The sequence below is a fragment of the Clinocottus analis genome, unplaced genomic scaffold, assembly GCF_023055335.1.
Source record: "Clinocottus analis isolate CAN_PGR_092001 unplaced genomic scaffold, fCliAna1.0.p SCAF_16, whole genome shotgun sequence".
Classification (NCBI taxonomy): Eukaryota; Metazoa; Chordata; class Actinopteri; order Perciformes; family Cottidae; genus Clinocottus; species Clinocottus analis.
Window position 1 is genome coordinate 11,980,714 of NW_027175887.1, and position 25,617 is coordinate 12,006,330.

Genomic DNA, 25,617 nt, shown 5'->3' on the forward strand with positions numbered 1-25,617 from the left:
TCGACTAGAATTTAAAAACGCGTTATGCTGCTCTCTGGCGCCAAACACAAGGATTACATTCTTGTTATATATTTCTATGTAAATCAGGAAACTGCATTTATGTGTGGATCATGCACAGTAAATAAAAATAATTTCACTTTTTTTTAGAGAAATAATGAATGAATAAGTTAATAAATACTGTACCAAATTAGGCTTTTTAATTTATGGACAGCACCTTATTTGTTGTGTTATATTTATGGTTTGTTTCATTTGATATTTTTTATCTTTGTATGTGCGGTTAAAAATTGGTGATGGGGAGAGACCCACATTTTTTTTATTTACATCCATCAGCATAGTCATAATCCTATATTGATTAACTGGGCAGCTCAAAATAATAATAATAATAATAATAAACACATGGTTGCACAAAAGTTAGAGCCCTTTTGTAGTAACATAACCATGGTTTCTCTTTCATTTGCAATAAATGTATTGCTTAAGTCATTTTTAAAGGGCTATTTTCAAATGTCATGTCTTTCATTGCATGAATTATAATGTATGTATTATAATATATCAAAAAGATCACATATATGAACTAATCCACACACAAAAAAAAAATCTTAAAAAAGGCAGTTTATTTTTCTGGGGAAAATCTCAAGAAACATGTTCAAAATGTAAAATTAAATGCTTATTCATTGTGTAATTAAAAAAACAGCATGATGTTTACCCATCATGATCTTCTATTTCAATATAACAGTGTTGATCTTGTATGTATATGTTTGGTCATAAAGGTGGATTTTAAACAATGATACAGTAATTTCTGATGTCTGCAATTCAGGTGTGAGTGGGTGAGGGTCTCAAATCCACACTGTGGCCCGGAGGACACTCAAGAGGCAGCACAACAGTGCAATGAGTCAGTTGTGATACAAAGATGAGCGTCAGTTCTGATACAGTGCTGTGAGAGCAGACTGTTCATCCCATGTGCTGCAGCAGTTCAGTAATATGTGTGTTTTCAAACGCTGAAGTCTTCTCCCCTTCGTTCTGTTGGCTCAAATGTCTGCTGTTCAACTTTTATACTGAATGTTGGCTTCAACTGGAATGAGAAACAAAGAGTGTTAGCGCTTAATGGTCATACAAATCCATAATGCAGCGGTTGAATAAAAAAGCTGGAGCCGATAACCAAGATAACTGAGTAATACTGCTGTTTCTACGAGGCTCACTAATAGCAAATGTCCGTCTGCTTGTCAGTCTGTCCCCCACTTTTATTGGATGTATTGCCATGCGGTTCTGTACAGACATTTGCGGTCCCCACAGGATGAATCCTACTATGTTGGTGTTACCCTGGCTGTTCCTTTGCATGTTACCATCCATCCATTCTCTCATACTCCACTGGACAAGAACCAAAATGCAAAAATGTTTAAGCTTTCACATGACAGGAAGGACTATTATGTCATGAAAATAATGTACATATTTGCACACTTTACACTGGTGATATCATTTTGCAGCCTCGCTTACTGGAATAATCCTGCGGCGCCATGGGCCTAGAGAGGACCTCTCTGAGGGCGTCCAGCCACTCCTTCTGCTCCTTCTCCTGCTCGCACATGAAGACAAACTGTCGCTGGGGCGTTACCACCATAATGCCACACTTCCACTTGTTTCCCCGAGCTTGCTTTGGGACATACTCCTTCACAGAGTAACCCTTGTTCTCTGTGCCGATGAAAATGACCCCCAACTCCTCTGCATCCTGCGCTTCAGGAAAGCACAAACATAATGGTGGTTAAAGTGCGTGACAAACATCCTCCAGCGATGTCCAAGCATTGAGTTAGAATGAGAAGTTCTCACCAGCTGGGCTTTGAAGTACAGCAGCTTCCTGTTTTGAGAGTCCAAAACAAACCACCTCTTTTTGAACGTCTCCTTTTGCTGTTAAAACAAAAACTAATGCTTCACATGATTACAGTATGAATTTAAAAATGTCTGCCCAAACTCTATATCCCCTAACGTCTTCTATCAATCCATTCCTATGAAAATGTATCAAGTGTGTTTGAATAAGTGAGAGAAACCAAAACACACAACCAAGTGTTCCACTACTGTGACTCTAACTATGCTGGTAGAAGCAGTTGAGTCCCAACAAAATAAATGTACAAACTAATCATACATCTGTATATGTTTAACATTTTCTTCTTTATTAACTTACCAATGGCCCTGTCTTTTCCATGTATCCCTCTTTGAGGTAGTTTCTTGTTATCTTTGGTATTAGCTGACAAAGAGGTGTAAAACACGAGTGTTACGTTTAGAATCGTGATGGATTGTTTATTTGGTTTTGAGACGGTTTGACGCTCACTTCTTCGTCGCTTCCAGTCGGGTACGCTGTCTTCAGGTACGCATAGCGAGCCGCACGAATGGCGTTGAACCATGCCACTATTTCCTGGAGTAGAAGAAGAGACCCTGAACTTTTCCACAGCTCTACAGTGTGACAATCAGTATACGACTCGCTGGTTACTGCTATTTATACTTTGAATGATAATGAAGTCCCACCTCAGGTCTCTCGTGGTAAACGTAGAGGTTCCTGGTGTGGTTGTTGTCTTGGTAGGTGAGCTGCAGCCCTTGAGGATGACCAATCTTCTCCGGCTGAAAGGTGGCGTTTAGGTCCTTAATGGAGATTACAGCTTTTGGGCCTTTGGACTCCTTAATCACAAAACATAGCACATTACATTTCAGCCATTTAGCCATAAGAGCAGCATGGTTCGGGGTCGGGCTCGACTCAAATCACAAGCTATTCGATTGGATTGTCATATCATTTGTTGGAGACATTCATGGCCCCCAGAGGATGAAATGTAATAACTTCCCCGACCTTCCATTTATGACCAGCAGAGGTCATAAAGTCATAAGGTCATAAATGTGTGCAGCTCCTGCCAAATTCCTCATATGTGTAACATACCTGGAAAATAAATGGTTCTGATTTTGATTCTGAAAATGTAAGTTTGTCCAAAAGTCGGAGCTGCTGGGAACTCACATTTTCCTTGTTATAGTAAATCAGGGTGAACTCTCGCTCTGATAGGACAAACTTCCTCTTCAGAAACTGGGTGTTTTCTTTCCCTTTCTTCCACAGCACCCCTTCATAGAAACCTGGTATCAAATCCAAGAACATAAACTGCGTCAGCGCGCTGCAGAGTGACCAGCTTTCACTTCCTGGCTGTTCTGTTCTGTGAAGAACAGGTTTTTCTTGCACAGTTCTGCATGTGTATGAGGAACCACATTAGCTGTACACCAACACGCTGTGTAGGACTGATGTTCCACGGTGGACACGTGTGTTAGAAAACCGTCAAAACATCACCTGTGGTGTATGAAATTGGTGGATACTTGGTTTCTCCTGTAAACTCCATCCTTTCATATTTAGCCTGGATCCACTGCTCTCTTAAGACCCTGCGGTTTAAAGGCAAACATAAAAAACATCTTAGACAGGCAACACACATGCAGTATCACCGCAGGAACATAATCTTTGATCTCACAGCAGATATTCATCAATATTTCACCTCTACAGTGGGTGGTGGCACTGCTGTAATGGTAGAATATGTATGACCATATCACGTATAACTATGTGTCTTCCTGTTGACCTGAAACTTACATGTAATTCATTAAGAAACATCTACTGGGCCTACATCTGCTCCCTTTACTTTATATGAAGTAAAGAAAGTTTAAACCACACCACTGCTCCATCAGCCCACAGGTGTTTAGCACACAGAAAGTGTTCTGGAGAACGTCATCATTCTGGAAGCTACTTACCCACAGTCATTTTCCTGAGGCCGGTAGTAGTACACGGGAACAGCTTTCTCAAACAGAGCTTTGGCGCTGGCATTGCCGTTCGACTCCATGAACTTCCCAGAGCCCCATAAAAAAAAGACACACATGAAGATTACACAGTGACACGGTCAATGCGCCCCTTCACCTGAAGAACGACCACGTTATTTCCATAGCAATGACAACGGAGGTGGGGACCATACCTCCACCAGTTCATCCTCCCAGAAGTCCAGGTTTATGGATTTGACCCGGTTGGACAGGCTGCGATGGATGCCGGAGCAGTTCAGACACACAAAAATACCCAGCTTGTAGGAGGCCCACTGTGGATCTACGGTGTGCAGAAGAGGAGGGATTTAGATTCAACACTTTGCAGCCAGAAAGCTCTGCTCGGGGACAATAACCCCCCCTGCTCCTCACAGTCTGTGGGCCATGAGTACACTGTAATCCTATGTTGGAAATGAACAGTGTTACATGCCAGGTTATGTTTGTCTTTGAATAAATAAAATATATTTAGGAATAAACACAAGAGTACACAATAACTGTGAACCAATATTTTGACAAAAAGATCTATTAGGATTGTAATATAGTCGTGGACATCATGCATTAAAGTGAGTACAACTGTTTAAAATGATAGAAAATCAAACTACCACGACAGAGAACGTGCCTGGGTTGCATTGACAAAACGACAATCACACTCATATCATCTGAGACAGCTTCATGATGTCAACAACAAAACTATAAGCTGCCAGTGTATTGGAGTGTTGGATGTTGGTCACTTACAAACTCTGTATAAGAGAGTTTCGTGATAAATATGTACAATATATTTGAAATAAGCTCGACACAGGAAGCCAGCCCCATGAACACACATCTCTCACCCGGCGCTCCGCAGTCCGCGCACCGGCAGTTGCCCGGCAGCTTCAGCAGCTCCAGCAGCAGCTTCGCGTTGCGCTCATGATTCGCCATTTCGGCACAAAGTCAAAGTGTCTTCTTCTGAAAAGGACGCAGAGTCCCGCTGTACAAACTCAACATGGTGGTCACATAATTCCACACGTGGCGAAATATGCAACTGACAAAAAAAAAAAAGAAAAACTGGAACTTGCGACGGAAGCAGAGATTGTGTGTGTGTGTGCGCGCGCGTGTGGTTGTTGTTACAACACAAAGCGTCCAGCTGTGCGCTCTGAACGGCAGCAGCCTACAACAATGCGCTTTATCTCTGAGGGTTGTGTTCTATGACACCGACCTGTGTGCAGGGACCTCACGGACACAAACGGTGTCACAATCAGCCGGAACCGGTCGAGCCACTGAGGACACATTAAATGCGCTCACAGCAAACACACATGCACCAAATACCATCCACCCAGTAATCACTGAGCTCTGCCGAGGACAGAAAAGTAATAAAGCAACTACACGGTGAGATCGTTTCTTTATTTAGTTGTTATAAACCTTTATTTGGTCACAACAGATACCCACGGTGAATAGTGTGTGCATATTAAGGACTGAAAAAAAAGATTAATTTAAAAGAAAAAGAAATTCACTGAGGAATGTGAAGGTGATTTAGGGCTGATAAAGACAGCAGATCTTTCGCACCGACTTTACAAATTCTATTTTACACGTTAGTTGCTCCTCAAAATAAAACAAAAAAGACAAAAACACTTTGTGAGAGGCAGAGGAAATTAAGAAGAGGCTTTGATGTATAAAAACACTACTGTACAAGACAGACACACTTTTTAACACACCGCTTAATATTACAAAAATCATATAAAGTAGAAATCTTTAGTGCATTCTTTGAACGCACAAGACACGCTGAACAAGACAGCATTTGAGGTTGTTTCCCCGTGAGCCCTTCCGGTGAGATTACTTCAGTATTCAGTCATTTCATCTCCGGATGGTCCTCTTTGCACACGCAGCTGTGACTTGCTCACCTAATATCAAGGTCATGATCTGAAAGAAACAAAAAGGCAGCAGTGACCTATGTCGCAGCCTCACCTCCTTGTGTCACTAAAGTGTTCCTTCCTATAAATATTCAGCCAAAACGCATGGACCGGACCATAAAAGTGTGACCACTCTAAAGGAAATGTTTGTTTCAGGCCTCTGTGTGATAAGGAAGACACGTCTGATCGTCTTAAGGCTCAGGGGAAGTCTTCAGCCAGGTGCTGTTGAGTGCTCTTTTCAAGACCCAGGTGGATTGCATCCAGGTAGTGCAGGAACCTGGAGGGGGAATACAAACAACTCAGTTTTCTGTGGAAACATTTCATTAGACGTGATTGCATTTGTATGAGATGCATTGATACAAATACAACTCAGTTGAGACTTGGAACACATGTATTTGTAGCCAGATGCTTGGTCGCAAAACAAAAAGTTGCATCATTATAGGAGTCAGATACTGGCTGCCTGTTACAAGTGGTGTTGAACCACATCCTGCCAAAACTTTGGACTAAGACCGGATGGCTCTGGCCAAGTGAGAAGCTACGGTTTCTGCGTGCTCACCTTCGTTTAACTTTGCCCTGCTCCTTAAGCTGCTCTGATCTGCAGATGGTGCGAAGAGCCGGCAAGTAGTCCAGAGCCGCTGCTGGTCTGCTGGACAGAGTACCAAACACTCCTCTGAGCGTCAAACTCTCCATCACTTCTCTCCTCCGCTGGACCAGCCTGGAACAAAGCAGTATACACATTACCTTTCGTTGCTCTGGTTTAACTCGTCAGGATTAGAATTCCAACTGTGACCAATATCATGCTGCTGACTGGGCCACAGTGTGTTAGGACTATGTTGGACAGAAGATGATATTATTGAGTAAAGACCAGTCGGACTCACTGTGGTTGACTGGGGCCGTCCTGAGTGAAGCTGTAGCCTTCTCGATGAGCGGCCAAAGGGAGGCTGAGTTCTGCTGCAGCCTCCTGTCCCACCTCGCCCTCTAGTTGTTGGACTTTGCTCCAGGCATCCGCTACCGAAACCTGACACTTGTGGAAGCTCAAAGCCTCCACGGCCGCTGGGATCTCTAAGACGTGCTTTCCTCTTTCCCTGCTCCCCCGGTCAGTCTCAACCCTCGACTCCTCTGTCATCCCGTCTTTCAACACCGCACCAACCGGTGACATCTTTTTCGGATTGTCGCCCACTTCCGAATGAACCATCAAAGAGTCCATGTATGACATGTTGTCGAAGAAATCAGCTATTGATTCTAGACACAGGGAGATCGGGAGACTTTTTACCCGCTCTTCAGGAGTCAGTGGCTTCCTCTTCACCGCCTCAGAAATTAAATTCACTTTGACGGACTCCTTTGCTCGAGGAGCGCTCTGCGGCTTGCACAGAGATAAAAAACCCTCTTCTGAGTCAGAGTCCGATTGCAGTCCATCCTGGTCGGGTAAACTGTGCCGCTTCTTGCTCTTCCTCATTCTATGGGACATTTTGATTGGACTGCCGTCGTCCGAGCACTCCGCTGACTCCGGCGTGTGCAGTGACCCGGCATGTGAAGGCAGCTCTTTTGGATTAGCAGAAGCATGGTCTTGCATGGATGCAGAAACCGCTTGCAATGGTTTGAAGGTGGAGGTAGTCAACTGTGTGAGCGGTAGAGGTAAGAGTGTCTCAAAGTTGGAATAGAGCAGGTCCACTCCTCGTCGCTTGCTGTTTGCCAGCAGCTCCCAGCACAACATCTCCTCCATCGGACTCTGTTGACAACGCATACCCGGTCAACCAAAGAAACCCTCACTTTATACATGTTCTTACTCTCAGCTGTGTAATGATGGAAATGAAGCGTTTACCTTGAGCCGCTCCCAAATGTTTCCCTCGGGTTCAATGTTCAGCAGACCCAGCATGCTCTCAGTGCAGCCGGTGTCACAGGGAGGAAGAGTGTCAGTCACCGCACACACCGACTCTTCATCAGTCTCTGGTTTTAGTCCAGCTTTTAATAGAAATAAGAGTCGGAAATACTCATGAGATTAACAAGTTAACTTGTTCATAATGCACTTTTCTTACCACCTCTATAAAAGTGCCTGTAACTAATGACATGAAAGTTATACAATTATGCAAAATACTGCAATTTGAAATACAATTACATAAAAAAATGTTGTGCTGTGTGGTTTTTGAACAGCAATTCACGCCACAATTCAGATGCCGAGGCAGCAAATGCAAGGTCACCATCGGTCGAAGATCTACATTTAGGTGAGCAGAAAAAGCTCTTCTCGCCTTCTCTTCCCTTGTACGTACGGCTTAGCTGGTCAGAGAATTAACTTGGAGCTGAGTGATGACTATCATTTTCAACTGTATTCTGCACTCATCGAATCATTGGCTTTATGTTGCCTTCAGAAAACAAGAGTTACAGTAAGATGGATGTAATGAAGCCATGAATAGCTTTCTCCGGGTCAACAGCACACTGAAATAAACTAATTTGAGTAAAGTTAGTTAGTGACATAATAAAGCAAAATTAAGCGATCAACATTACTACTAAAACCTTTTTTAAAGGTTTCCACCATCTCCGGTTCTTACCGTGTCTTCTAGTGTGCGTCAGTGGTCTGGTGACGTGGCGGCCTCCTGCACTCCGGGTCCAGAACTGCAGCTGCAGTAAACTCTGTCGGATGTCACATCCATTGAGTCTGAGCAGAGTGCTGATGTCCACCCTGTCGGTTCTCGTGTCCTCCGTCAGACACAACAGCCGCAGGTAGCTGCCGACATCCAACTGTACCAGAGAAGAATGGCGAGAAACGGACGACTGAAAACCGACTGAAACGTACTTTCGATAACTGATCTCTCCCACTAGATTAGCATTAAAACCTTTGTGATGAATAATTGTTCACTCACTACTGAGGGCGTTTTGAAAAGGATCTCTTCAAAGTTGCCATCAAACATGGTGCTGAAAGCAGGATCTAAAAGAAACATACACAATTTGAATTAAACTCAAAAGACCAGACGGAAAGTATGAATGAATCCAATCAACATTTGACCTTTCTTCTCCTACTCACCGCTGGTAGTGAGGATGACTGGCCTCTTCGTCGTGGTCATAAATGTCTTGATGGCAGCTAGAAACCCTGAGTCATCATCAAAAATAACATCCACTTCTTCAAACAGGATAAGCGAGGTGGCCGTCTTCTTGCTCTGTTCTTCATTGTTCTTCTCTTTAGGGGCGGGGGCTGATTTGGGGTCTTTTTGCTTATTGGCACACTCATTTGCTTTTATGACTTTCTTGGAAGCCGCTGTGAAGAGACATGGGAGAGAGGAAAGAAAACGTCAAATACTAGCTATTAAAGTCCTGGTATTAACTTATCATAACGGGTACACCATCAGGAAAGTAAACAATTGGCACATTTGAAGAGGAAACTAACCTGTTTGTTCATTCTTCTTCGTGTTGGGCGTCTCCTTGGTGGGTTGACCCGTTTTGAAGAAGTTTGCTAAAGAGGTGGGAGCCAGGCCTCCTCTTTTAGTACCTCTTGGGGACTGGGGATGTTTCCTGGGAGAGGAAACTACTCTACGAGGAGAGTTAACCTTTCCTAGAAGATGAAGATGACAACTCTGCGTAAACAACAGTTCCAACCACACAATAAGCAAAAAGCAGTTTCTCAATTACGAGCCACTCATTAGAAAAGGCTTATCAAGGTTAGCCGGTACGTACTGGGCGAGGATCCGAGCTTGAGAGTGCCGGCGCTGCTGCTTGTGGCGTAACTGTTGAAGTAGGTGGGCTTGTGGGCGTTGACCCCCTGACTGTCCACCTGGTGAGACTGAGTGGCTTCCTTCAGCTGGGACAGAATGAGACGGCCACTACGCTGAGCTGAAGCATTCACCTCGAATACCTTGAGGGACCAGAGAGAAGTTAGGAAATGAAGATGCAAATTTCACGTATGTCACGGTTATGGAGCTTAAAGCTTTCGCACCTTGAAGCCCAGCTCCTGGGCACAAGCATAGACCGCAGCAGTCTTTCCTATTCCAGTAGGTCCTGTGATAAGCATCGTATTACACAACATGTCCTCTCCATCCTGGGAGTCTTCTTCGCCGCAGTCCCAGTCAGAGTCTGGAAACAAAGAGACAAAAGTCAGTCCGCACCAACACACTACGAGCCAACAGAACTAGTTATAAAAGATGAAAAAAGGATGATAATTGATCTAAGCTCCCACCATTGCTGCCTTCCTCTTGTTTCTTGTCTTTCTGCTTTTTTCTCTCTTCTCGGTCTGCACGAAGTTTCCATTCCTTTAGCCAGCTGTATAAAAAGAAGAAACAGAAAACATTCGCCCAGACGTTCCTCATACGATGGCCCCAAATATTGTTCTTGTGTTCACAAATTAGACTGATAACATTTAAGAGATACAGAATAAAGCAAATATGGTAAATGATTAGTGGACTGTAATTTAGATAATGTCTTTCTAGTCTTTAGACCACGAAATTATTCACACACCGATGGCACAGTGTCCCGAGGCAATTTAAAGGTTCAGGGTTTTGTCCAAGGACTGGAGAGGCTGGGGAATCGAATCGCTTAGAAACCGACCCACTCTACCTCTGAGCAACACCAGCCCCGAGCAAGAGTGACTGCGGTTTTGATGAAGGTGCTGTGAAGTTAAAGCTGTTTTAGTTCCTCACCTGTGCAGCCTCCTCACTGAGGCAGCGTTACCTATGATGTCACTTGAGTGCTGGGGCTGATATTTGTCCGTCCATAGCACGTCCTCTCTCCCCACATCTGTCGAACCAAACACTTCCTACATTACTTGCACCAAACAATGATGTGAAGAGACACCTACTGGATCAATTGAGCGAGCATGTTAACAATGCGGACACTAGTCACCTCTTACTGGCAAAGATTATCTAGAATTTCTTTTTATGGAAAGTTGTCATGCAAGTTGGAAGGTGTTTTCCTCGTGGTGGATTTTTGAGATTACTCACATTGTTGTGGTGCAGCTCTGTTTTAGAACTAAACTTCTACTTTTTAAAAGCATGCCCGCATTCACTATGAGAGCCAACCAACTGTTGCTTTGATGATTACACATTTGCAAAAACAAGCTAATTCTGGATCACAAATAAAAAATATATATATTATTTTTAATAAATATATGTGTTTTTGATTGCAAGCTTGCATTGACATAAGCAGGAGTTTCCGTTTGTGTATTTATGTTGTTCCCATCCGATGATTTGCCGTATTGTTTATTGATCTCAAAAACCATCGAGACTTAATTAATAAAAATGTGTTGATTGTGTAAGATGTGATACCTCACCTTTTCTTTCAGTGTTCTCTCCCAAAAGAGAGTCATCAATCACAACCACAGAGTTGTCATCATCAGACGGGACGGGGGCAGCTTTGACTGAAGGCGGAGCTTTCTCCTCCCCTTCCCCCTCCTCCTCCTCCTCCGGACTTGATCTCCTTGTTCGTCTGGTACGGCCGCCCCTTTTTGTTGGCTCAGGCTCGGATTTCTTTTCTTCTGCACAGTTGGCCCGTTGCTTCTTGGCCACCTTCACAGACCGTCCCCCCTCATCATCCATCCTCTTCCTCTTCCCTCCAACTGGTTCAGTTGGCAGTGTGGTACTCGTGACTCTGGTTACAGCCTCTTGTTCTAGTAGGTAACATGCAATGGTTGTTGAGAGCAATCTTTTAATTTGAGGTCCAAGGCTTTGACAGCACATTAGATACAAATTCAAAGAACACTGTGATTATTGCAGATGACAGTGAATAAATGCAGAATAAACACTGAATATTGTCAAAATGAAATAGGAAATCAAGCTTAATAACGGCCCAATAAAAACAGTTTAATACAACACACTACCGAGAGCAATGAGTGCTTGTCACACTGACCTGAGGCTGTGCTCTGCTGCTGCTGTTGGTCAGCTCGCCTCTTGAGGAAACGAGTGGTAAACATCTGCGTGGGGAAGGGAGGGTTAGAGGCGCTGACCTCCTCCATCAGAAGCTGCCGAACACTTTCAGAGATCTCAGGCCTCCAGCCAGAACCCTTCAAAAAGGAAAAAGGTACTTTCAGTAAATATTGTTTTTGCTGTTTAACTTCATTGGACAAAAAAAAAACCTGATGCACAAGAATACAAACTAAGATAGAATTAAGCAATCAAGTACTTTAGAAGTCTCTCTCTTCATGCGCCTTTTAAAAATAATGGCAGACAGGTAGCAGCTATAAACCAGACAATGAAGTATTAATAAAAAAGACTAATTCATTGCAGTAATTTCAACATACCCGTTCCAAAAAGGTTCTTTGTTCTGATTTTGTCTTTACACAAAAGGAACCGCTCACAGGTGGAAGTGAGTTGGACGTTTGGCAACTAATGTCTTTCAGATGAACCAGTAACGAAGACTCGGGCCACAGTAGACTCCATAGAGGGCAATCTGTCAACACACAACAACCACAAACTATGCTGAGCTCCGTCTTGATTCACCTGTACCTACCAGTCCATAATAATGAATGAATGAATTAATAAATTAATGTTGCAATATCAAGATATAGAAATATTCTGTTAGAAGTTAATGTCCCGCATAAAAAAAGTAACTCGTACATAAAGTACCAAAGGTAAAGAGTAGTTAAATCTTAATTAATATACTTTATTAATGAATTAAAACAGATTAGAGTTTTTTAATGTGTACATTATTTGAAATTTTACTTGAAGGCAAAGCTCATTTTTATTGTATTTTTAATCTATAACAATAGATCATAATCTATGTGTTGATTATGTTTTTTTTAGTATTAATCTAAACATCCAAATAAACTTGTGAAGTAAAACGTTCAATTTTTTCCTCTGAAATGTAAAGGAATAAAATTTAGTTTAAGATGAAGATGCCAACATTTCTACATGTCTATAAAGATGGTAAGTTCACCTTTTGATGGTTGCTTTATGTGAATAACTGGTTGAAAGGAGGAACAGGAGAGGGAGTAGGCCTCCCTGCTGGCAGCTGTCTTCACTATCTGTTTCCTGAAAGACTCGGGCAGGCCACTCTTCAAGAACTCTTTGCGTGCTTTGAACTGCTCATCATCCTGGGAGTTTTCCGAGCTACTGTCATCAAAGATGGAAACCACCGCAGACGCCTTCCGAGCCGTCTTCTCTTGGCCCAGCGAGGCCCCTTTGGAGCCTGTGAGAAAGAAAATACAGCACCAATAGATTAGAATCATACTAAATGCTGAAATGACAAATTTTTGTGAGTCGAGAAAGCTTACCTGGGATAGCTTTGGTCTCTTTGCCAACAGATGCTTTGCCCAGAACTTCATTTAGACTGCGCAAACGCTTCTGGCTTTTAGTCTTTTCTGGAGCTGTCTGGTCCTCCTCCAGGCAGATGACAGAGTCCTGATAAAACAAACCACATAATAATGAGGAAAGAAAACATGAGTGAGTACACAACTTCACTTTTGCTATTTTTGAACGGCAGTTATTAGCAAACACTGGGTGGGGGCCAAAAGGTTGGACTCATGAGATCTTATTACGGTCGCCCAAAATGTTTGCATAATTTCTTCCATAATCTTGATTTCAACATTCATATCTGCAGTACACATATGAGCCACACGAGGGAGCCTGAATGTTTGTATTTTTCTGATAATAGTAGCCTACTAATATAAATACAAACTGTTTTACTAATGAGGAATAAACAAGAGCCTCCAACCGCCACCTAAATACATTTATTTGGTTTCATTTATAAAGTATTTAACATGTTTATACATTTTTAATAACATGCTTAGAACTAAGTTGTCAACATTGAAGAACGTTAATTAAAACTTTGTTCATTCACGATTTATTGATACGGCCTGTTGTGAATTAGTTTGAATTTATTTTTCTCGCTTATGTTCATAGATCAATAAAATGGCCTTTTGATAACTCAACTAATTTATCTACAAAAAGGCAGACCACCCCATCAACAGTAAAAAGTGATTTAGCTAGTGCGTTTAAGTGTACCTCATCGTCACAGTAGCTTATCTTGGTGGAGGCCTCAGCTCGTGACGAACGCCTTAAGGTGCCCTTTTCCTTGACAGCTGTTTTTTTACTCTGCTGAATCACTCTGGCTTTCTCCACCAACTTCTTTGCCTGCCTTCTTTTTTTTAAGTCATTTGATGTCTGAAAAAGAAAAAAGGCATCAAGTCATCACATTCATAGTTTAAAATATGTTGTTTCTTGTCAAGTCAGCACAGCAAAACATTACATTAAGAATATGTTTAATCTGTAATAAATATCCTACTTACTTTAGTAGCCAAAGAAGTGTTCATGTCATGTCCACTTTCAGGCTTGTTTGTGTGAACCTTTTTATGGACCCTCGTAAATTTTATTCTTATGAAAAAGAAAACATAGAATTAGAATATGAAAAACATAGGCAACATTAAAAAGAACCACCAAATACATTGATACACACTCAGTTTATTTAGTTGCTAAAACTCATGAGGAAAATACATGAGCTGTGATAAATCCTATATTTGTTACAGTTTTCTATTTAAACTTCTATAAAGATGTTGATTAACTGTTTAAGAATGTAATTTGAGGTGCTGTTGAATTGTCTTGCATTACAACAGGTGTTTCAGATATTCGGTCCACCCCGTTCATATCAACGAGGGTTCGTAAAATATAAGAAACAACTCACTGCATAATGAACTTTAGTCCTCCAAAATTAACGTACAGTTGAATAAACACTTCTCTAAAACAGTTTCCACAAAGTTTTTTTTAGATTATTATCCTTATGAATGCAGGACTATTGCAAAAGTCTGCAGTAGTTTAAACTTTGTTGTACCCAATAAATTTCAACTGTATACTTGCTTCCAAAATGTTTTTCATAGAGTGTGTAACTGTATGCACGTATCACCTGATTGGGCTTTCTTTGGTGTTAGGTGGGCACATTAACTCTGCTACAAAGACTGTGCGTTTGGACCTGCGTCTCTTTTGGGTGGACATGTTTGCAGGACTGTCATGAGGTGAAGCAGCGGCAGCAGCGGCCTTCGACTCATTGCGTTTCCTGGTTTTTCTGATTGGGCTTGTTGGGGTGAGCGCCGGTGCTTCCAGGACAACAGCTTCTCTTTTGGACCTCCTAACAACCGCTGGGATGGATGGAGTTGAGGTGATGGGAATCTCCTCTATTTTATCATCAACTGCACCAACTGCGGCCACTGTTTCCACAGCAGCAGCATCCGGTGGAGTGGTGATTTCTTCATCTTCTTCTTTAGCTTTCTTTCTGCCTTTCCTGACTGGTTTCTTTTTAACTACTTTATCTTCTTCAGAGGCTGCAGAAACTTGCTCAACAGAGGGTGGAATTACATTGTTTTCTTCAGCAACTTTGTCTGCATCATCCCCACCCTTGTCTCCGGGTTGCTTCTGCTTGCTCTGGTTCTTAACAGGTTTGGTTTTAGACCCATCCAGACTGGGCTGTTTGAAGGCGGCCATGAACTGCTTCCTCTCTACCACACTGCACTTGGGCATGGATTCACTCTCAAGCACAGACAGCTCTAGATCCTCCTCTTGAAGAACCACATTGGATCTACGCTTCACGGTCAGAGAGGAAGGAGGAAGTTGGTGTTCGGCCTCCATGTGAAGAGATGATGCAGGGCTCATTGCTCCTTTTCTCCTGTTGAAGATAGAAGCTAATTTCCCCTCCGCCATGGCTGCTTCTTGTTTAAGTGAGACTACATGCACTTCAGCCTGGATGGTGACAGTTCGGGGTGAGACTTGAAAAGGTGACTGTCCAGAACCAACATTTTCTTCAGCTTTAGGGATGTCCAACTGGTTACTGTCCATTTCTTCCGCCTCTGCTGTGACTGTGTCTTTTCTGCCCTGTTCGTCTTCTGTGTCATCTTCCTCACTGCCCTGGCTACGCACAAAATCTTCAAAGGAGATTGTGACTGTGCTGTTGTTTAACATGGAGGCCTCATCCACATTGACCTCCATACTAACATCACACAAGGAGTTATCTTTTTCTGTCTCCTCTGGTTCTGAATGCTTTGCCTTCCTTGAATTTCGTGCAACGGTTTTTACTTGTTTTGCTTTGTCTTTTGAAGGTACGATTGGCGATAATTCAACATTGTTTAGCCCTGGATTAGGTTTGACATCGTTCCTACATTTGGAACCATCTTCTTCAAACTCCTCCACACTGACAGTCTCAGCGGCAGGGACACAAGCCTCAGCACTGAGCTGTGCAATAAGAGCTGCTGTATCACTGCCAAGCATACTACAGCTGCTGATTGCTTCTGCTGCCGAGTCTCTGCTACCATCTTGTTTCTCTACAATCAGGCTGCTCGCCTCCTCTGGGGAGCTAAAGACTTCAGCCTCCACAAGTTTTCTTGCAGCTTTCTTGGCCTTTCGCTGACGTTTCTGAGATTGCCGTTTCACGGCTGACTCTGGGCCTGTGCGTTTTTCTGCGAGCCCAGACGTCTGACAGTTGTCTTTCAATTGTTCAGGGGAGCTGGTCCTTTCTTTGGAGGACGGTGCCTTCTGACTAAAGTAGTCAGTGATGTTGTTGGAGCGAGAAGGTGAAAAGAGTTTCTCCGCAGGCTTGGGAACAGGAGAGAAATAGTTTGTGATTGTCTTGACAATAGGACTGCCACCTTCTTTGCGAGATTTCTTGCAAGGCTGTAAAAGGAGTGAGAATACATAATAAATGAATGATTAAATTCAGTAACAGCTATCAAATGCTATTAAAAGGTCCAAATCAGAGTCGGAGACATACCTGGGTGTCAAAGTCCTCAATAACAGATGCCATAGCCACAACACCAGCCATAATTTTAGGAGACCTACAGCAAAAAGAAACATTATGCAAATGTCACAAAGCGCTAAGCAGAAATTAAGTACTATTAATATCCAAACAGCAGTGGTTTAGATTGCAAACTCATTATACCGGTATAAAATCTAGTTGGAAAGCTTTATCACGTTTAGATTTCCAGTCCCTCTTTTCCAGAGTTATCAAATAAAAGCAAAAGCTTCATAACAGTGTTACTAATGCTCAATTATAATATTATTGCAGTTTTCAATAACCTCTCATGCTTTATCACCTACAATTAAAAACCTCAACACTGTGTATTTCAATATTTACAACTAAAAGGTACTGCGCAGTTAATGATCCAGTCATATATTTTGCTATAGGACACTGTTGACACAGTTACAATAGACCAAGTACTATGAAACAGCATTAATAAGACGCTATGCAGTTAGGTAAGAGTTCAGGTGAGGCAAAGTCTGGATATAAAAAGTTGATATACAGCCTTTCATAGAGGGGTTAGGGACAGCCAACATAATGTAAAAGTAACCTATGTTATTCCTGACATGGCGCCCTGTAGCAAATCCAGCTTTTGTGCAAAATGACAGACGTGTAAATAAAGAAACACTCACCGATACAAGTGAACCGGTAACTTGCTGCTACTTCTGAGACGGTCTTCTTGTCTGTTTCTTATTCACTTCCCCGAGTGTGTGGCTGAACAACAGACGCAGAGTTCATTGTGAGAGGTGGACATCTGTGTGTAGAGCCGCCACACATATGCATTTCACTGTAAAACAACAAGCTAGCAGACTTCAGTCGACGCGACTCTCGAAGCAGCTTTGCTCCCCGCGGGCCCCAAAAGTAGTCCAAATATCGTCAACATGTCAGCCGCGGACATACGGACGCCAGCTGGAAGACGTTACACGTATATTTTCCAAATTGGTCCGAGCAGCAATTCAGAATACATGTTTCTTGACGTGTGTTGCTCTTTTCAAAAACGCGCCAGAGCCGTCGAGGATGAAGAGCGCCAAATATATGTGACGTATTTTGCCTGACCGGATTCCACCAATCACAGGGAGCCAGGAGAGGGCAATGCCTCCGTCATCGTCCGATGCCGCTGGTCCCAAAACAAAGATGGCGTGTGGGATTGCGTTTAATGGAGAAGACCAACTAACAGCTACCTCTGCTGGCCGCGCCAAGCCGAGTTAACATTGAAGTTTCAAAATAAAAAAAAATAGTCTACTTTAGCATCACAGTATATTAACACGTGTTCAGAGCTCTCAAGTGTCACGCATTGAGCGTGACTGTCACGCATTTCAGTCTTAAATCACGCCTTCCCGCCACACATCGTATTTCTCACGCTGAAAAAAACCTCCAGACTATTTAATGTGCCGTAGCGCACAGACATGACCTGGTCGCAATCAAACTATATTTAACTGTCCCCAGTAGTATGGGATTGTTTTACGTAAAATTAGTTACAGCTGCAAAGTTACAACGATTTACTTCAATCCATCAGTCGTTTGGTCTGTGATCATTAAGTGTGTGTGGGCATGTGTGTGTGTGTGTGTGTGTGTGTGTGTGTGTGTGTGTGTGTGTGTGTGTGTGTGTGTGTGTGTGTGTGTGTGTGTGTGTGCACAGAGAATTCTCTGAGAGAAACACTTCAGTATTTTGTTTATTTATCAGAAAATTCACACATCGCAAGTGGGCAAAGTGAAAGCTGAAATGGAGACAAATTGTGTAGATTTCATGTTAACCTCAGTTTGCCCACTCAAATACATTCTAAATATTTTTATAACATAAAATTACAAGTGATTAAGAAACCTGTGACTTCAGGGAGTGACACACTATTACTGTTAGTGTTTAGTTGATGTGTAGCTGTTAGATATGCTATGTCTTCTGGCCATTGTTGTTGGCCTCAGTGATCTGGTTAAAGTCCTTCAGCAGGTCTGCAAGCTGCTCTTCCTGTGAGCACATAGAAAACAGACATACATTTGCATTCATCTGGCCACTCATGAATGCAATTCAACCAGTGACAAAGAAGGGCTTTCTCGCCACAATATTAAGCATTGACCCCTTTTTTAAATACAGATTGAAAAATTTACTTCATGTGTTTTGCAACTGGGTTAAAATAATAAAAAGGAACATGAAACCATCAAGACTTGTACCTTTACATTTCCTCTCTTTGCCCCTCGATGTCTCCCTGACTTCTTTTTGACACTTGGTCAAGGAGTGCCACGCCAATGCAGTCTCCAAGGATATTCAAAATTGTGTTGCAGCGGTCTCTGAAAGGCACAGATAACATCAGAATATCAAAGTAGAGGAGACATGTTGCTTTAAACTGATTTTGTTTCTTTATTATAACTCTTTTCTTTGCACTGATTAAACTTACAGGAGATACTGTGTGACCACGAGAAGGGAGACTTCCCTTCCAGGTAAACCAGCCACAGTCAAATTTAAAAAAGTTGTCACTGCTCCTCTTGCTCGGGTCCCGGTTCCTCCTTGGCATGGTACTGCTGATACCATACTGCAGATCAAACACACATACTGTACTCAGTGCATGTTTTAAGTCTCCTCCTCTTAAAGACCTCAAAATAAAGAACAGGAAGAGCAGCTTACACGATCACGATCAACTGGCTAAAATCCAGACGAAGGTTGTTGAGTTGGGCAATGAAAATTGCTGCGACCACTTCATAAATTACAGATCCGTTGATGTTGTTTTTGGTCCAGATGGGCAGAAGAAGGCGACAGATTTTTTTGTTGATGTTGAGTCCCTCTTCACAACATTTCAAGGTGAGTGGCAGTGTGGCAGAGCTTGGAGAAACACAATGCAGCCTTGGTTTGTGCATCACTCATATGAAAATATTATGAATGTGAAGCTCTTAAAAATGTTACTTGTCCTTATGAGCTCTGATGATGAATGAAGCAAATAAGCAGTGTTGTGTCATCTTACCTGGACGAGCTGATGAATGCAGTCTTTAAGGCAGGAAATAACCCCTTGATGATAGCATAGGGGTTATGTCTCGCAAACACAACATAGATCAGGGGTAAAACTACTGTTGCATGGATCACAAGCCTAAAACACACAATGAATGCACAAACAATACTGATTGAGCTAATGTAACGACACGGTGTAGCAGTAGAACAAGAGCAAAATGTCCATTATAGCACTATATATACCTAAACTTGGCTAACATTAGTTAACTAGCTTTGTTAGTTTTACTAGAAAATTCAACTTAATTTGTAAGTGTGACGTCATTTCAGTGATAAACTGTAAAGGTGAACATACCCCAAAGCAACAACTCCCGTGAACTTTCCGAGTTTGAGGATTAATTCCCAGTCTTTAGCCTCAACAACAAGGCATGCGACCATGAGGACCACTCCAAAAGGCAGGAAGCTGGAGAGAAATAAATGAACGTAAAAAAATGAAGGAAGGACTAACTAACTAACCAAATGCAGACAGTTGTTTGAATCACATTAATACATTGGTACAAAATAAACTGTGAATGTTTCTCTCATTTCAGGAGACAAACCTAAAAACTAACCTGACACTCTATAACATACAAGTAACATTTAACAGGAGTAGAAGAGTGAAAGATGCTGCTATGTTTTGTCAGTAATACAATTTTACCATTTCTAATAATACTGTGAGCAAAAAAGACCCCACATTTGTATTACATTCAGTGTTTTAGCCTAAATACTTAAAACTCTTGGATATATGTACTGTCTTTCTATATTTGTTGGAGAAAGTCAATCCTATAATTAATAGTATGTGTTTTGTCACCTCACCCTAGAATGTAGTTGACTACAATTGTTGTGGCCCTGTTGAGGACAAGACAGATCTTGCGAACGGGACTTTCCCTTGGAAGAAGCGCCATACATGTGCCAACAACATAAGACCAGACAATCAGGCCCAATATATTGGTTTGTTCAACATAACGGCTCTTAGTCCTCAAAGTCTTGTGCTATAATATAAAGAAATAGTGTTCAAATCATAAATATTAGAAGGAAAGAGAAGCAATGATTGATGAAAAGCTTAATGAAAAGCATACCTGTCTGGAGGCACCCAGAACAAAGTTTGTTTGGAAAATGTTACTGTAAGAAAACATGGAAGAGTTTTCATTCACATTCATCAGTGGACTTTGAAATGTGGCTTCATCAACAACATGATGTGACATTTGCTGGATGTTTGCATCATTTTGTTGATCACAAGAAAAAAATGAATGGATGTGAATTCTGTAGTTGGACGTTACAGCACTTTCTGAAATGATGTCACGTTTACAGAGAAAACCAGAAATTATGTCATAATATAACATTTCTTCTCACTGTAGTACATCCAACACTGCGCAAGCCAGAGAGAACTTCTCCCTATGGGTGTTTTCCACAGCATCAACTCCTGGCTTGATTACCAGAACCAGCATCAACCCTACAACACATATAATCCACACTGGCTGCTTAAAGGTTCTCGTACAGTGAGAACACGTTTTAAAAAACAAGTGCTTTACATGGTATAAAACAATGAAAAGCAAGAAGAAGAAAAAATATCAACCTAAAACAAAATAAACTGTCATTCACATTTTGATCTAAGGAGTTTGAACACCATACTGTAAATGACTGATATAGTTTAGTTATATATAGTTAAGGAAGCATAATTTTCACAGTTTTATCAGGAGACTCTTTTATTACAGAACAAATCTTGCAGCTCACTAATACTCAAATACGGACATGTTATCTACTAATGAGAATAAAATTCTGTCAGCTGATTAAATCCTAAATACAAACTCCTTAAAAAATGACTTTTGTTCGGTACACATACATTATTCCTATTTGCCTATTAGATTTGGTGACACCACATAATGTGATTCAGCCTTGCTCACATCCTCACATGAGCAGCAGCCTAATTAGCCACAAAGTGAAAACACCTGTGTGGGTTTAGTAGCTGCACTGTAGATTTTTTTTTTTTTTACCACAAATAAACTCATTACTACTTTGTATATAAATAGCCCTCACTGACAGCAGTTATTGTGACTTGTCAAACACAGATATAATGAATAATGTTGATGAGAGAATTCCACTGAGTTATTCATGGGCCCTAGTATTGCTGCATACACAAATGCCTTCATGCTGGTTGAAATAGCTGTATTCCCATTGTGACATAAGGTAGTGAATTAGTTTTAAATAGCACAAGCTCGTATATAGCGCAATATCTACAAGCTCAAGTAAAACATAAAAGGAAGCTTTAAAATGACATACGCATTGTGTGTTTATCAACAAAACGGTATATTTCTGAATAAAAACATTGTATATTATTTCTCTTACCCAAAGTCACAGACAGAAAAGTGGTTGCGACCCAGTATGCTGATGCAGATCCAGCAATTTTTCCTGAAACGCCAACTTTTCGACCACAAACACCTAAAATACAACATAAATTACGATCAGCAGACTACAGGTTGGAGAGTGAGTTATAGGTCATACACAAGTGTAAGATTAAGGACAATAGAATGGAAAGTGAGGGGAACCCAATGACATCATAGGAAAAAACTGTTTATGCAAAATTGAGCCGAGCTGCTGCATTCTGAACTAGTTGAAGGGGACGGTTTCATACGGTTTTTGAAGTTTAAAACAGCAGCGAGGCTACTTGGGTCATCAGAAAACGAAAAGAAAAAGAAAAAAGAAACATACACTTTTATTAATCCCCTTGGGGAAATTCACCCGTCCTTGATGAAGGAGCAGTGGGCTGCCCTGTGAGGCGCCCGGGCAGCAACGAGGGGTTAAGTGTCGTGCTCAGAGACACTTCGACATGTGAACTGTGGGGGGACTGGGGATCGAACCGGCTGCCTTGTCAGAGTCAACTAACTGGTAAAATGTTATGTTATGTCATACACATAAAGGACGCCAGCACATCCGGTGTGTTCAAAAGCCGTAACTTACAGAGAGCTTTGCAACTGATTCACTTGCCTCAGCCAGACAATAGATAATAGTGAGGTTATCTGTCAATATTCTTGATTGGGTGGGAGGATGCATTGATAGACAGATGGATAATGGACTCAGGACCCAAATATAAACATTCTCAACCTGGACTCAAACACCTTTCATTCTATGATTTGTCTGAAGTTAGCTAATGTTATCAAACTTTAGGTAGATATTTCTATGTAGGTGGCATTACTGAGTTAGTTTATTGCCTTCATCATCACTATTTGTGTAGCTTTTACCATTATCATGTAATTGTGGCTGGTGTCCACAGTGGCTGGTGTTCATCAAGTATTAGACAGACTCCCTTGGTTATTTAGGTTTAAGAAGCTTCAACTTGCCAAACCATCTGTTGGTTCCTTTTGAACGCTGTGTCCACCGCATGTTGTAACACATAACAGTGTGTGAAATACTCCTGGGACTTACCTACTATCACACTAGTGCAAACGAGAGGAGTGGTCACTGCATGAAGCATCCGCAAGAGCCACAAGGCTGGAAAATTCATGTAGGCAAGGCTGTACCTGGTCAGGGGCACACAGAACTTGATGAATAAGCCCAGCAAAACACCTGTGAGACAATAACAAAGACATTTTAGAAATTTGATTTAAAAAATGATGAATCTAATAATTTAATCAACAAAAGTTTTGTTTTGAATGCAATTGTTGGAGTAAAGCTGGGTAAATTAACTAAAATGCTTAATAATGCAGTTGCATCCTTGGAAATAAACCTCTTTACCATTTTTGGCTTATAACTAACTTAGTTACCTCATTCATTTTCTCAGTGATTTACATAAGTGAGTACAAGCATTTTATGAAAGTCTCTAGCTAACACGGTCGCTTGTAAAACACCTAACGCCTAAAGTTTAACACCATTCAATCAGGTCAAAAACGTTAAAGTAGAATGTTATTGAAATGTTGGTTAAAACAGTTTTGATCGGGTTAATCGTTATCACTTACCCAGAAAAACCGCTCCAAGACTGGTATTCAGATTTGCAATCCGGACAATGAAATCCCGGTATTTCTTCACGGTCTCCATTTCAATACTTTGCAGTTTTCTAAAAAGAAAAGTTAACAAAGAGACAGACGAGCTGTTATTGACAGCTTTGTCGGAATACTTCAATATTACTTTAATAGTGAAATGAGTATAATATATTTTAGTCAACTAGCTAAACATGTTATTTTTATAAAGCACTCACCAGTTAGAATCAGGAGAGCTCAGTGTCATCTGTCAGTTAAAACAAACAGTTGGCTTATTTGAACTGAATTGGGTTGCTAGGTAACAGCTTTGGTCAATGTTTAAAACTAAAACAACATATATTTTATAGTTGTGACTTCACAGCTGGATACGGGTTGTGTGTTTTTCTCTGTGGACTGTATAGTACTTTTATAGCACTTAGACCTTCAAAAAACATGAAAATCTCAGATATGGGACATTTAACATTACATTACATGTCATTTAGCTGACGCTTTTATCCAAAGCGACTTACAATAAGTGCATTCAACCGTAAGTACGAACTTTAACCCTGACATATCATCTATCCATCTATATAGTGATGGAAAGCAATGTTTTCTCACAAATAACGTGCATGTGATTTATTAGTCTTTATTAGTCTCTTAATACAATTCCATTTGAGAAGATAGTAAGTCTAAAGATTAGATATACCAAATGAAATGGATTTTAACAAAAGACTCCATCACAATCCTGTATTAGTAAATGTCCTCAATTTGATTAATTAGGTCACAATTCTGACAATTCAAGGTATGGATGGCTTAACCTGCTTAAATGATTTGAGATTTTCCAAATGCTATCATTTGTTGTAAGGCACTTAAATAATTAATATCAGAATCAGCATTATTGGCAATGTGTGTTTACACACACGGCATACGATATACAATAAACTATAAAAAATATAATAAGACATTAAAGACAACAGAGACAAAGGACAGTAGTCCAAAAAGTGCAAAGTAGTGCAGATGGAGGAGTGTGATTAATTGTTCTTCAGACAAGTTCTGAAACTTTGTCGACAGCTGACAACCAATAATAGCTGAGACCAGCCAACCACTGATCGCATTACCAAAAACTATGAGTATCTGGGAGCCTAGTTCAATATGGCTGGAGTCAGAGATGTCCTGAACACATCTGTATCAGTCATTCCCTTGAACTCTTGATTGAAATGTATTAACTGAGTCTCAAACATAAAGAAATGAAAGATTTTTCGTAAAAATGTAAGACTTTTACTTACCAAGCAGTGGTTGAGGTCTTGATGCCATTTGGTGGGAGAGTCCGGACACACTGCATTGTGATGTTCACTTGGGCAGACTGGCTCAACAACAGGTCCACTGAGGAGCACATCGCCGCATAAGGGTTTGCCCTCAAACGGCTGGTGGAAAAGTGTGGGTACAGATATACCATGTTATCAGCAGCAGGCGTTTTGGTGCTGGTATTTCAATCATGGAGCTGTATAGGAAAATAATTGACATGATATCACGGAACAAGGGCCACTACTTTGCAGCTGAAGACAAAAAGGGGGAAAAGAAGAAACCAAAGCTGACCCGGCTAGAAGAGTGGGACAGCAGAGAGCAGGAGCTAATAGACCGAATGTTGAAAGCCGTGGCCCAAGAACCTGAGGAACCACCGCTACTGGCTGTGAAGATGACAGCTAGCTCCAATGGAGCCTTCTATATCCCGATATCAATTATAAAATGTTGAATACTGCTGTTGTGAATTACACCATTCAACTTCTGTTTATCAGTGAGTGGAGTTACCTCAGAATTAGTCTCAACAGCTAATTTTCTGTATGTATAAATGAGCGTTTATGATTTATGTTATGTTCAAGGGAAATAATAAACTAGATCAATGCAGAGATCACGTCTTTCCTGTTCTCTGTATTGTGCATGTCATAACAACGTATAACTGGCTTGGAACCAATAGAGCAACAGATCAACAATATGTGTTGGTTCAGGTTGATACTTTACTGTCTTGAAAAGCAGTAGCAAAAAAATGAATAGTTTGGGAATACTTTAATTGTATAGTACAGAATATATAATACAGAAATGTCAATGTAATGCAGAATGGGGCAATCTTGCCCAATTCACTAACTAAAGTTGCAGTTTTGACATACAACATGTCTTCTTAAAAATATATCTAATAAAAATCAACAAAATCCTTAACATTATTTGTGGTAACTCCATAACCTTTACCAGTTATGGAGTTATGATGGGGTGAGTCACTTTACTTTGACTAATTA

General features: G+C 41.1%; 3 protein-coding genes across 7 annotated transcripts; all 3 read right to left on the reverse strand.

The window, feature by feature from the left end:
- Positions 1–627: 627 nt before the first annotated feature.
- On the reverse strand, positions 628–4,773 carry adap2 (ArfGAP with dual PH domains 2). 3 transcript variants are annotated; one of them, XM_068578561.1, is made up of 12 exons: positions 4,650–4,773; positions 3,976–4,102; positions 3,923–3,938; positions 3,760–3,851; positions 3,311–3,399; positions 2,990–3,102; positions 2,512–2,661; positions 2,318–2,401; positions 2,171–2,233; positions 1,819–1,896; positions 1,492–1,720; positions 628–1,069 (listed from the first exon to the last, which is right to left on the reverse strand). In XM_068578561.1, the coding sequence occupies exons 1-12, from the start codon at positions 4,735–4,737 to the stop codon at positions 1,041–1,043; spliced, it is 1,158 nt and encodes a 385-aa protein (XP_068434662.1). In that variant the 5' UTR covers positions 4,738–4,773; the 3' UTR covers positions 628–1,040. The 3 variants fall into 3 exon arrangements, with proteins under 3 accessions (XP_068434662.1, XP_068434663.1, XP_068434661.1); XM_068578562.1 differs by lacking the exon at positions 3,923–3,938 and having other exon boundaries at positions 2,512–2,658; positions 3,978–4,102; XM_068578560.1 differs by lacking the exon at positions 3,923–3,938 and having other exon boundaries at positions 3,978–4,102.
- Positions 4,774–5,185: 412 nt separating this feature from the next.
- Positions 5,186–17,408, reverse strand: atad5a (ATPase family AAA domain containing 5a). The gene is made up of 22 exons (XM_068579024.1): positions 17,036–17,408; positions 16,377–16,440; positions 14,523–16,279; positions 13,912–13,996; positions 13,628–13,786; positions 12,898–13,024; positions 12,561–12,812; positions 11,926–12,074; positions 11,535–11,688; positions 10,960–11,295; positions 10,331–10,427; positions 9,871–9,953; positions 9,631–9,767; positions 9,372–9,549; positions 9,085–9,249; positions 8,725–8,955; positions 8,564–8,628; positions 8,252–8,441; positions 7,528–7,667; positions 6,584–7,434; positions 6,262–6,420; positions 5,186–5,982 (listed from the first exon to the last, which is right to left on the reverse strand). Exons 2-22 carry the CDS (start codon positions 16,425–16,427, stop codon positions 5,904–5,906), a joined length of 5,445 nt encoding a protein of 1,814 aa, XP_068435125.1. The 5' UTR covers positions 16,428–16,440; positions 17,036–17,408; the 3' UTR covers positions 5,186–5,903.
- A 649-nt stretch (positions 17,409–18,057) lies between these two features.
- On the reverse strand, positions 18,058–23,613 carry LOC137786855 (excitatory amino acid transporter 3-like). Of its 3 annotated transcripts, XM_068578971.1 has the most exons (13): positions 23,566–23,613; positions 23,327–23,424; positions 22,797–22,937; positions 21,720–21,812; positions 20,727–20,826; positions 20,453–20,495; positions 20,190–20,365; positions 19,690–19,797; positions 19,354–19,476; positions 19,020–19,214; positions 18,793–18,927; positions 18,569–18,685; positions 18,058–18,365 (listed from the first exon to the last, which is right to left on the reverse strand). In XM_068578971.1, exons 2-12 carry the CDS (start codon positions 23,403–23,405, stop codon positions 18,571–18,573), a joined length of 1,308 nt encoding a protein of 435 aa, XP_068435072.1. In that variant the 5' UTR covers positions 23,406–23,424; positions 23,566–23,613; the 3' UTR covers positions 18,058–18,365; positions 18,569–18,570. The 3 variants fall into 3 exon arrangements, with proteins under 3 accessions (XP_068435072.1, XP_068435073.1, XP_068435074.1); XM_068578972.1 differs by lacking the exon at positions 23,566–23,613 and having other exon boundaries at positions 22,797–22,891; XM_068578973.1 differs by lacking the exons at positions 20,190–20,365; positions 20,453–20,495.
- Positions 23,614–25,617: the final 2,004 nt, after the last annotated feature.